At 42.3% G+C, this 13,300-nt stretch overlaps 1 protein-coding gene across 1 annotated transcript; it reads left to right on the top strand.

Moving 5' to 3' along the window:
- Positions 1–2,171: 2,171 nt before the first annotated feature.
- ccni2 (cyclin I family, member 2) lies at positions 2,172–11,383 on the top strand. The gene is made up of 7 exons (XM_080508880.1): positions 2,172–2,305; positions 3,901–4,057; positions 4,979–5,113; positions 5,380–5,454; positions 5,590–5,730; positions 8,911–9,207; positions 9,854–11,383. The coding sequence occupies exons 2-7, from the start codon at positions 3,944–3,946 to the stop codon at positions 10,145–10,147; spliced, it is 1,056 nt and encodes a 351-aa protein (XP_080365006.1). The 5' UTR covers positions 2,172–2,305; positions 3,901–3,943; the 3' UTR covers positions 10,148–11,383.
- The last annotated feature ends 1,917 nt before the right edge of the window (positions 11,384–13,300 follow it).

Here is a 13,300-nt window from a genome sequence, read left to right as displayed (position 1 = left end):
TTGATTAAACATTTTAGTTTCTTCATCAAACATGATGATGAAAATATAGAACATGAGAAATAGCAGTTTGATCCTTAAGTTCATTTGTTTTTTTCAGTGGAAAAATTTGGTTGTGTGAAGATTCTCAGAAGACTTTTGAGAAATACAAGTATCGCAGTGGTTCCTCCTTCTGAAATGGGAACCTGTTTTAGGTTACCTCATCTTCAATGACAGTCAGCTTCTCAGTCCAGTATCTCATCAGGTGGAAAAATGACTCTCAATCATCCTATGACCTTGAAAGTGGCAATTATGATTGTTCCTTTCTCTAAAAAGTGGAGTTGGGGCAGGGATTTCAAGGAGTGAGGTCTACACAAAGAATAGAAGCTTGAAAATGTAGGTTACATCATTAAAACAAGTCAAAATGAATCATAAGTATGTGGTCATGATTAACATGATTAACAATGTCCAGTGTTAATTTGTTAACACTGGACATGTTAATGATAAATCTTCACATCAGACTAAATTTGACCATGGAGTTCCACAGGGTCCTGTGTTAGGACCCTTATCTTTCACACTTTACATGCTTCCTGTAGGAAACATTAGAAGGAGCTGATCAGCTTGTCTGAATAGAATACATTAATTCTCATTATCAAAGTCCAATGAAATTAAAGGCAACTCTTGTGGCACAACATACAAGCAAAATAAACTAGAGGCTTTTCTCAAAGAAATAAAAGCCTGGATGAGCTGTAACTATTTGAATATTCTATTACCTGGATGTGAAAATGCTGCAGCAGGAATATTGGCAGGGAAAAGCAGGAAAGCTCACAGAACTCCAATGTTCATATTCATTAGCTACCTGTGAAATCTACAATACAATTTAAAACGATTTAAGTTACAAAATGACCCAGCTCCATCATATCTTGAAGAGCTCTGTCCCACATCACCCCAGAAGAACACGTTGTGCTCAGAGTGCTGGTTTATTGGAGGTTCCTACATTATCTGAAAGTGCATTGGGAGGCAGAGCTTTCAGATATCAGGCCCTCATGATGTGGAACCAACTCCCAGTTTCAGTTAAGGATGCTGACACAATCTCACAAGGTCAGACTTGAAACTTTTGTTTTGTGACGTTTACATTTTAGGCCACACCATTTTAAGTGAAGCTGTGATCGATTTTAAATTGTGAGACTTTGATTGGCCTGAGCGTCTTTCCTCTCCTCCATTCTCACTTTCCATACAGTCGTGTTCCACACCTACATGTTTGTCTCTCTTGTGGTCCATGTCCTCGCTCTATATTTTATGTGGCAGTTGAACTGGAACTTTGTGATTTGAGCTTCCCGTCCTTATCAGGTCTGCGGCGAACGGATTATCTTGCCTTCTCATGACAATTTGTTTGCTTGTTACTCTCAGTCACTGTCCCGTCCTTTTCTTCATGTCCGTTTCCTAACTTCAATTGGCACAGCAGAAAAACTCCACCTCTGGACCTGGTTTTGCAGAGGTTCCCCTTTTCCACCCTAAGCTTGAAATGAGTGTTGTTACTGGCTCTATACAATGATGTTGAGGTGTCAAAATGGTCACTAGAACCATAAATAGCTTTGGTCTTACTAGAAAGAACCTCCTTAAATCAATACAGTCTCTTTTTGGCCAAACCTTGATGGGATTGCAATAACTGACATGTATAAATAAACAGGCCTCTTAGAGATTACAAACTGATACTCTCATTATGTAACTCTTTATCAGAGGTGTGTGTGTGTGTGTGTGTGTGTGTGTGTGTGTATAGAGTGATGCTGCTGTGCTTGTCGTCTCACATAAGAGGTACAATCAGGGCAGAGTGTGACATAAGAACACCACAACAATAATCTTCCTTGAGGCACACATCAGAAATCTTCCATTTCCATTGAAAGCTCAACCATTTTGTGCGAGGGGCCCGTATGTGTGACCCACTAACACACTTCTCTCTGTTGGACGGAGTGACGTCACGGTGGGGGCGGGGCCAGGCACCTTCAAAACACTGCTGCCCTCAATCCCTCCCCGAATCTACGCTTCCTGTCTTCCTCTTTTGCGCTTATTTTTTGCACACCGCTCCACATTTGTTCACCCACCTTGAGCTTTTTAAGCGTTTTCATTTTCCTCAACCTTCAGTTTTAATATAATGCGGCTGCTTTCCGCCAATTCCTCGCTGAATTGGTTTTGTCCGGACATCGCTCTCACAGACAGCATCCTTCTGTTGTTTGCTTGTTTGGTTACTTTCGATGGGAATGTATTGATTTAGAAAGCCGTATAAATGCACCTGCCGTCGAGGAGAAACTCTGCTTTTAAAACCGAAGAGGTAAGACTTGATTTAGTTGTGGAACTAGTGAGATTGATTGCTTGTGTGTGTGTGCAGAACCGAGAGGCTGCAGGCAGCAGCTGCAGAGCATTATCCCGCCTGGCTGCGTTGGGTTTCCCTCTCAGAACAAAGTCACGTACCTCTGACTTAAACTGTTTTGGGTTTTTTTTTTTACTTTCACTACTCGGTCCTGTGTCTGTTGCAAAGTCTGAAAAATGGCGCTGTTTCGCGTAGCACTCATTTCCTGCTCCACACTTGGCTCTTTATTCGCGGAGGTATTATCAACCGTTTGCCAGCTTTGACCGTCGGTGTTTCGAACCAAATGGTTTCCGTGTTACTCGGTGACCGAACTCCTTTTGCGTCCGTGTGCTGGTCGTCGCAGGAGATGTTAAAAATAAACTCACAAAATGCACAATACTTCGAAACGTAAGTGCGGTTAAACTTCGTTCGCCAGGGCAGCTACGTGTTTTTAACATAGGTTTATTAGTCGCTTCAACAACGGACGCTAAAGAAAATCGGTCACAAGCTAACAAGGAACCCAGAGAACACGAAACACTGGCCAACACAGACTGCAGATGACCCATTTCAATCCGATTTCTTCAAGTTAGAACGTAACTTTTGTCTGTATCTACACCTTAACTTGCTGGGCATGTTTATCCGTTTAGTATTTGTTTAATGCCATTTGTATTTGTTAAACGTATTTTCAAAAATATCACATTTAAAAATCTCAGGAAAAACTATACGGTTTTTTTCCACATGTGATACTGGACGTCAAACATTAGAGTTCAGTTGCCACAGACAGTCCATTTTATGTTGTGTAAAAATAGTGCCATAATAACAGTTTCAACTTTTTTCGTTGTGGAGTAGACTATACGCACTGATGAGTACTGGCAATTACTACAATCTCAATATAAAGCCAATTTTAGTTATACCTTCTGATACAAAAAAAAGTGAAATGCACACACACAAAACAAAACTGCAACTGAAGCTGTTGCATTATACATGTTTTCACAAACTCACCCTGACATCACGAAGGCGTGTCTCACTCCGGTCCAGCAATGGCAGCAGTCCTGCATGTTTCCCTATTTCAGCATACACCTGAATCGAATTGTGACGTCACCACCGAACCTGTCATTAGCCCGTCATTGCAATCAGGTGTGTTTATACCTGGGGGGTGAGACCTAAAACATGCAGGATGCCGGCCTGTTTTGAAGTATGAATTTGTTGTTTAAAAATAAGTAAATATGAGCATTTGGATGCTTTTAATGTTTGTTTGAAAATAGAGCCCACTGTGTCTTGGACTAGTTTTTTGCAACGTATCATTTAATACGGTGCAAAAGTATTTATATTATTGTGATTTACTATCGTGACTTAATGCCTTTTGCTACATTGCCCCCTCCAGGTTTGGCATGCTCATAGCAGCTCTGAACCAGCTGGGTGGGTTAGTGTAAATGAGGATTAATTTTTTTTCAAACTGGGTACTGTAAACGTGGCCTCAGAAGTCACATGAGGCATACAGACTAGCCAGGTCTATGGTGGATGTGGAGACATGACTTGAAAGGAGCAGATGGTCACAGGGTCCTGTCTCCCGTCAGGTGTGTGTGCCCTGGGTGCAGCCTGGCCTGCGGCGTGGTGGTGATGAAGAACCCGGGAGCTGCAGACAGCAGCCGGCTGGTCGGCCTGCTGGAGGACGCTCTGGTCAGGGAGGCTCGCCTCTGGAAGGTGCCCGTCTTCAAGAATGGATGCATCCAGGTGAGCTGCTGGCAAAAGTGGAGTCTTTAATGGGGCAAAAGCTAAAGGTTGTAGTTTTCGCTTTCTTTCTTTTCTGAGGAGTCAAGCCAACAAAAAAAATATCTTTAACTCCTTGAGTAAATGTGCTACTATTGCAAGTAGCTGTTGTACCAGTTGCCTCAAGACTCAAGGAATTAAGTCCTGATTCAGTGAGTGAAATCAATTGACATTTTTGTGACTCAACAAATGGGACCCACTCATGTAATAGTACTGATATTCAGAAGATATTATGTGTAAATAGGAAAGTGTCCAACTTTTTCTTCTGTTTCAGACTACAGACAGCTCTTACTAAAAATAACATTTGTTTAACTTCTTCTGAAATATGTCAGTTTCTTTGTGATTGGGTCTATAAATTGGAAGTCGACCGTCAAAATTTGCAGAATGTTTTGTAAGATTTATTACAACAGTTTCGAGTCGATGGAACAATGATTTACTTTGTCATAACTTGCTATGGTTGGCTTTCAAGATTAACCTTCAGCTTGTTCAACGAGTGATTTATAAAGTCTATTTCACGCAGGTTTTGTTTTTGCTTACAGTGATCTTACGATTGTGTGAAAATTATGGTCAACTTAAGGAACCAGTTTTGCATAGTTTTTTCAGTTACTTTCGTCATCAGTCGACAACACAATGCAAGTGACGTTTCTTGCACTGCGATATCAGAAAAATATGCAAAAGAACCCTTGAAATTTGACAATTGAAGTTGTGTGTGCCTTGTAAAGATCACAATTTTGTCGAGGGATTGTAATTATTTTCAGATTTTAAAATGCTTTTTTGTACATGCAGTTCCTTGGCGGTCTGTCGTCACACTAACAGTCCTTTTTTTTTTTTTTTTTTTTTATTGTTTTTATGTGTTCAATGATGAATCTTCATTTTACCACTCAGGGTGCTGACATCTCTTCATCCCAACATCAAGAAGTGATCCTGTGGCTCAGAGAAATGAGCAAGCTGTTTCAGTTCTGTCCGGAGACCTTTGCACTGGGAGTGTGTGTCCTCAACCGGCTGCTGTCCACTGTGAAGGTAGACTGGTACAACATGTAAAATATACTGAAAAAAAATACCTGCTGTCCAAGACGCAGTGTATTTCTTTACTGTGTCAGAAGTTAGAGATAAGAGCAGGGCAGATCCTTCCGCACACCCCTGTTTACAATAGATTTAACCCTTTAAAGGTCATTCGGTGAAATGTCAAGACTCAAGTGTGTTTTCTATAACTGTAAGATTGTTATCAAGTTACAATTAATGAGTGAGACACAGGAAGTAAATCTAGTCTCTTCTTTCCTTTTCAGGCTCAACCCAAATACCTGAGATGCATTGCTTTTACGTCACTCGTCCTGGCTGCCAAAATCAATGAGGAAGACGAGGTCGGTTCACTTCAGATCGCTAAAAAACGGCTCAATGAGAAATAAAACGCCACAATCCACCTTGGTAAAGTTTTTTTTGTTTTTTTTTATAATCACGTTTATTAACTTCCCTTTTGTTGGTGTCTGTCTGAACAGGTAATAGGTTGTGTTAAAGACCTGGTTGTGCAGAGCGGATGCAGCTTTTCAACAGCAGAGATTCTTCGCATGGAGAGGATCATTCTCGACAAGCTGCACTGGGACTTGTACACTGCAACGGCGGTCGACTTCATTCACATAGTAAGTTAGGAGTTCAGCGGACGGACGGACGGACAAACGGGACCGTTCGACTTTTTTTTTTGTCGTCGTTTTCATATTCGGTAGTCGGACCTGAACTCTCAAAGCGTCGCGCGGCGAGCAGGCCGCACTGCAAAACGCTTCTCAAATTCAGGGCCGGCTCGCGCATCAAAAAAACACAAGCAGTACAAAAGCACACAATTAAACAATCATGCTTGCATCCCATTTTGCTTCAACAAATCCTCATCACACCTCCCTCCCACCCTGCCTCCACAGTAAATAATTGGTCCTAGTAGAGATTGTGCATTGATTTAACTAGACTTGGTTTGGCCATGAGGAATAACTGACGTGTGCCCTTTCTCTTTGAAACAATCACCGTGGCGTAAAATTTGTAAAAGCATGCTTTAGTAAAATATAAATGCTTTGTGGCCTGACTGAGGGCAAACGCTCAGCATTTCACGGCCTCTGCTCTTTCAACGTCAGTGGCAACAGCGATTGGATCCTAACATCATTGTGCTGCTGTTTCTTTATAAATATTTTCTGTAAACGACAGCAAATCTAAATGTCTTTGGGTTTGAGGCATCTAAAGACATAATAATGCTACTTTTTTTATTATTATTATTATTCTTCCCGAACACTTTTGTTTTTAAAAGCCGAATCAAACGGAAAGAAACTTGATGTGCTTCAAATTTGTAGTCCCATCCGTGTCTTGTCCCAAGCTACGAATTCAAATCGAGATCCAGCCCAGTTATTGGAAGGGCGTAAACAAAAAGCAACAAAGAGCCTCGGGGCTCCCGAGATTCCTCGGAACGGCACAAGGCCGCATTAGCAAGCTGCCAGCAAAATAACATGCGTGTTGCATTTCAGGCCAAGGCACTTCTGACTGACCCCTCACCTGCAGCCGCACTGTGGAAACCCAAACCCTGTAACCACTGGAGGGGGACTTTAAAAAAAAAAAATTTTCGACCTCAACGGGAATAAAGACTGTGTGTCTATAACATGCTGCGGATTGTTGCGGCAGTTTCTCATGACGAAGTGGGTTTGTCATTGTTTCGAATGCCCCATGCTGCGCCGTTCAGTGCGTAGCCTGTATCTGTACACAGGGGTGTAATTGTTTGTTACTCATCGCCTGAGGCAGCAATTACTGAGTGAACTGGGGACACACACGCGCGCACACACACACACACACACTGATGTCATCGTTTAGATCCCCTCATGCACTCGGGGCCCCTGGGCTGTATTCATAACACTTTTAATGAGGAGCCACAATATGATGATTAGAGTAGAGCTGCTCGTCTCAGTACGAGCAGCTCACTGTACAAATATCGAGAAGTAATGCAAAAAGAATAGAAAGTGCCTTATACGATTGAGTTCTTTCAGTTTAGGAGGTGAAGAACTGAGCTGACGCTTTATGAATACAGCCCATCGCTTTCTTGACAAATCGTCAAGGCGTTGCATCGAGCCACACGATGACATTTCCACAGAGACCCATCTGTTCAGCACTCCCCAATGCATTGTCAAATACGGCGTATCGATCACGGTTGATTTTTTTATTTATTTTTTTCCCTCTCCTCTAATTTCTCATAAAGCCACAAAACCATACGTTATCACCAAAAAAAAGCAGCTTGGCACATTTGGACTGAATTGAGCTGATTCAGGGTCCTCTGCTAAAACTAAACATGGCACTTTGCTTTAACTGTTAACAGTGTGTGGATTTCACTGATACTTCACTTACCAGTTATTATTGAGAACTTATTCTTGCCCGAGCACTTCACTCTAGGTATTACAAAATAAAGAGACGCAATTTAATCAAAAAACTAATAAAATAAAGACCTTTTTCTCTTTGTATATTCTTCAAATAAATACTTTAGCTATACTGTAAATATGTCACAATTACATCCCCCCCCCACCCTGAAGAAATAACTTTGCATTCCCTTTAGATATTAATAAAGTGATATTCTCCATTGTCTACAAAACGGCAATCGACAAAGTCCATAAATATTTTGTCACAGACTCTCCACCATGACACTTTGATATGAATAAATAGGAGGATTTACAGAGATTCCTTCATATCCTCACCTCTCGCGTTCTTCAATACCAAAGGGAAACGACCTGAAGGGTAGAATAGCTGCGTGGCAAGAGAAACTGACGAAAAAAGACGATATGCAGTCTTTGCTATATTGTTTTTCTACATTTCCAAACACTTGGGAAGCTGTCGCTCCGTTTACATGGTCGGTTTCTTTGTTCAGTCGGAATCTTTTTCCACTCGAGATCAGATTATTCAGGGATTCATGTGAACAGGGACGAGATTGTCTGTGACAATCCACACGATCCCCACATCCAACATTTAGCATTTCAGCGTGTCTTTGGGTGAAACTTAATATATTGGGTTTTGGGGTTTTTTTTGCATTCTAACATGATTAGTTGTTTAAAATGTGCATTCACGTAACCATTTCCATACTCAAAACGTCATTACGTTTCCAAAAACCGGTCATGAATTCTGTTTTGGCACCAAAAGGCTGATTCTACCCTCCAGTGAGGCTCCGCTTTCTTCAAACTCATGGCTTATTTTTGCTACAATGCGAGAGACAAACTAATGGAAAGAAACACAAAATGGATGGAACGATAACGAGCAAACAGACAAAGATTTTCCTGACCATTACTTGCTAATATCTATTTAGCGTTCTTCATTCAAACCAAAGGATGATCTAATCCAGCCTGTACCGTCCCGTGCTCAAAGAAGGAAGAAGACAAACTGAGAGACATGAGGATGAGGAAATTATGTAACTAAAGTGCAACGTATCCAGTTTTTTTTTTTTTTTTTTTGTATGCTGAGCCCCCACTCGGGTTGTTTTCAAGAGGTTCTGCCCACAAATGGGAACACCAAAGCACTGCACGTACGTTACAATACAAACAAGGTCACGATGAACAGTCAGGCGAGGATGGGGGTGGGGGGGTTGGGGTGGGGGGCTTCATCGGTAAAACCTGCCCAGAGTAGATGTTAACGTTAAATGGTGCTTTGTCAGACGTGTTGGCCGTTTATCGCACTGGCGTGTTTGACGGAAGGCAAAAAAGGGGAGACGATGGAATAACGGACAATGAGGAAACGACAACATTACGCTCATGTTTTGGTCTCTCTCTTTTTTTCTTTTTCCTTTTGCGCCCTCTTCGTCTCTGTCCTAGTTCCACGCCCTGCTCGTCTCCGGCCACCCCCACCTCATTCCATCCATCGGCTTCAGTTCCGGCGTCGACCGTGCGACGGACCCCGGCGGGCCCCCTGCCGCCGGGCCGAGGCATCAGAACAGCCCGCCGGACCTCCAGGTGGCGTTGTGGACCAGGCAGGTGCAGCACTGTATGGCGTGCCACCAACTTTGGCAGTTCAAGGGCTCCACGTTGGCCTTGGCCATCATCACCTTGGAGTTGGAGGCGTTGACGCCCGACTGGTTCTCCGTGTTCACCGACCTGTTGAAGAAAGCAGAGGTGAGGGAGATCTTTGTAGCGCGGTGCAATACTTATTCCTGCTTTAGGGAGAGAAAAAAAAATGACTGTGCTTAATCGGTTTCTGATGCCAAACTAATGAGATGAAGCGGTCATTACCTGTTCGTCGGAGGTCTCAGGTCCCCCACGCCAGTATGCCACAGCAAGACGGGGTGTTTTTTTTATAACAAATACTGAAAAGTGCTCATGTATTTACTTTTTGCTAAATAGCTATGTGTCTTTTATATATCAACATGCAGGTATTTGATATTTTTTCACATTGAACTCGTTGAGAAACAGTCATTACAGAGTAACGACAATTGGTGTTTGTAGAAGCGTGGTTAAAACAACCCCCTTTCTTGTGCAACTGTACTGGAAGTGCTGGCTCCAAACGGTGGAGGCCCAGGCAGTAGGCAGCCGACAGTCGCTTCCCGATCAAACCTCAAACACATCTGGAAGATCTCAGCAGTTTAAACAACAGCCGAAATTCTCATGTAGCGTGTCTGTAAGATGAAGCTTGTTTCACTACTCGATGGTCTGCACATGACTTGACCAGAAAAAGTCGTAACGTTGAGAATCAACACAGATCAGCGTGTTTGGATCTGTTTGTTTTTTTTTATTTAATTTTGCAGCTCCTTTCCCCTCCCAGGTGGACAGCACCGAGTTCATCCACTGCAAGGAGATGGTGGACGAGTACCTCCACAGCCTGGAGTTCTCGCTGCCGACCAACTCCGTCTACATCTTCGACAGCGCCCAGATCCAAGAGGAGCGGGAGCGAGCGTGGCGCTGCGGCGTGGAGGGCGACTCGGACGAGTATTACGACGGCTTTAAGTGTTTGTACAGCGACGAGACGACTCCGGAGAAGGAAGGGGGCAATAGGGGGGTTTTGTTTGAGCAGAAAAGCGTGTCTCCTTGCCCGCCGCTGCACCCTGCTGTCAACTAGTATGTTTTATTGTTTGTTTTTGTTTTGTTTTGTTTTGCCCCCTCCCCACCCGCACCGTCCACCTTTCAATCGCACAGGAGTGTTAAAGCACATTAAAAGAAAAAGTTACTGATTGAGTATTTTCTGCACTCTGTCACACACGAGATTCAGAATATCTCTTTGGTTTAGTTTTATGGGTCCATTTATTTCCTTTACCTATCGATGCTGCAATTTTTGTACTTTTTGACCTTCACGTTCACCACAAACTGATCCACCATGTTGAAGATGGAAGACGGCAGCCTGTTAGTAGTTTCTCTCTCTTTTTTTATTCGGGGGATGTCATCGATGACAAGAATGTTTGTTGTTTATATTTTTTTTGTTGTTGTGAGGCATCTTGGTGCTCCAGTTCCTCCCAGAGCTACATAGCACTTTGAGATAAAGACAAACTTTTTTTGTTTTTGTTTTGTTTTTATGCAAATATTTTTTTTTCAGCTTTATTTTAATCTTACTTACTTGTACTAAACTTATTTGTGTGCTGATTTTTTTTTTTTATCTAAAAGCTTTAATTTAGTAACTAAAGATGCAAAAACTTTTTTCTTTAAATGTTCTCATATGCATCAGTCTGTGTTGATTTGCTTTATGCAACTGTTGTCAAACATTGGACAAGAGATGACTTCAACACTAGAGCAGACTGAAATCCAAATGGTTCTTTTAACATTCAAGACGTGAGTGAGGCGATGTTCTCGTGAACATTTCCAATCATTTTTTTTTATCAATACTGTAAAAGACAAAACTGCGTTACATGGATGGAAGTATCCTGATTTTATTTTGTATACGTCACGCAGCTCTGTCATCAGTCTCGTCCCGTTACGAGCTTGCAAACTGGCTCGGCGACAACGTTTCAGCATAAACCGCCTTTATTGTCTTCAGATGGCCGATAACCCAGCCTGAGCAGAGCGACTTTACCTCCCCTCTGCCAGACAGCTGAGACCTGAAGATGCCAAATGGAATTCAATCTTTTTTCCTTTTTTTTTTTTTTTTATTCGAGGCTGAAATGTTCCGTCGTGTTTGTCAGTTTCATCTCCAATGTGAACCGGTTACCGTCTTGTTTTCCTCCCAATGTCTGCTTGGACTCGCCGGACCAACAACACAGTGACCAATGTAAAGGTTTTATTTTTGTATCTTCATACTTGCATACCGGGGCAGCTATATCTTTTGGTTTCATCACCCATCAAAAATAAAGCTACGACTTCAAAAGTCTAAAGTATCCATTTGTGTTTTGTCCGAGGAATTGAAGAACACCCGTTTGAATTACGGTGTCGCTCAGTGATTTGCTTCTGTTTGACATCTGACCTCATCAATGCGTTTTATCTGTAGTACACTTGCAATGTTGAAAACCTGGTGTTACGCTCACACAATCTAAACACAGTCACACACACACACACTGATTAACAGCGACTGGCAATTTCGAGTCATGATGCAGTCTTCATGTGACACAGGAGTACTAACCACTACACTTTTGACTTTGTGCTCATGATCTTGAAATAAATAGATTAACATGATATTGATAAACACTAAATTCCACGATGAGAATAAGTTGGTTTCCTCCCAACAGTTTGATCACGGCTCATCGTCTTCTGCTGTCCTGTACTTGCTGCTTGTGGCCGTCAGGGCAGCGATAATGGCCGGGCTGTGTGAGCCGAGTGTGTTGGTGCATTAAAGGATAGAGTACAAACAGCTCTGAACAGATTGTCCCGCTGGATGAGATCCAGTGAGCCCAGCAGGTGGTGGACGGAATAATAATAGAGCTGGCAGGACCTTCACAGGCCAACTGAACGCTTGTTGCAAAAGAAAGAGCTCCATTACTGTCGTGACTTCATCTGCTTTCACCGAATCGCTCTCTCCGTGTGGGTAAAATAAATACTGACGCAGGCGAAGAAAAGAACGGACCGCTCCAGAGGTTCCACACTCCAGACCACCATCACCAGTTTTAACAGTGATTGGTGACTCTCAGTTCGGTTATTTCGTGACCTCAAAGCTGGCTGGTAGGTTACTTTCCAATGTTCTCAACAGTTTTATCTACGATCAGCTCCAAACAATACACAAACTTATTGAGAATATGAAGGAACAAATGGAAATAATGGCCTCATCCCCACGAAAAGTGCTCATATTCATACAGAAAATACCAAGAGAAATACATTTCATTGAACACATTTTTATGTAATGACCTTTTTAAAAACAACAAAAAAAGCTTAAGAATCTTTTTTGGGGGGTGGGGGGTGGAGGTTGCTTCCCTTTCTCTCTCACACACACACACACACACACACACACACACACACACACACACACACACACACACACACACACACACACACACACACACACACACACACACACACACACACACACACACACACACACACGACTCTCAGCCAAGAGTTAGCCAACAACGTCTCACACGCCCATCATTCACAAATTTCTCGTCACGCACACACGTAATGTTTTCATGCACAGGCTGCCATTAATTCCCCGCCTGCCTCCAAACGACTCGCTTATCCAAACCAGAGACTTAGAACATGTATTTCAATCATGCGGGGCAGCAAACATCGCCGTACTCGCGTCGGTAAACAAATGCCACTGAATAAACACACTTCGGTTTGAACTTCAATGTTTTCATAAAACTACGTGGCGGTTTTTATAGACGTGCCGCTTTTGCAAATGTCACATTTTTCTACTTGTGTTTATTCAACAATAATAAATGATCCTCATTAGCTCAAGAAAGTAGCTGTTTTAACAAAGTGTGTGAAAGAGTTACCTTTTATTTAACCTCCAGATTGTAGCGGTTTGCCTGCATTATTTGTTTTAATGTATTTCTCTCATTCATATTTTTCTTATTTCTTTGTAAAGCTTTTGTGTGTCATTTTTTTTTTTTTTTTTTTGGTGAATTGCCCCGTGTTTGAATGGTGCAACGGGCCTTGCCTACTAACAGCCTTGCCTTGCCTACTCCCTTATAGTACAAGGGTGTTTTGGCGAGTTTGCATGTTCTCCCTGAGCACGTGTGCGTTTCCTCCCACAGCTCAAAAACATGCACATGGTGACTGGAAAATGTGCACTGCAAATTACACGACACTTGCAAAGATTTAAAATAAGATTTTAAATCTTTGCAAGAGATCT

Source organism: Blennius ocellaris (genome assembly GCF_963422515.1).
Source record: "Blennius ocellaris genome assembly, chromosome: 14".
In the NCBI taxonomy this organism is placed as follows: domain Eukaryota; kingdom Metazoa; phylum Chordata; class Actinopteri; order Blenniiformes; family Blenniidae; genus Blennius; species Blennius ocellaris.
This window is presented reverse-complemented; position numbering and strand designations above follow the sequence as displayed.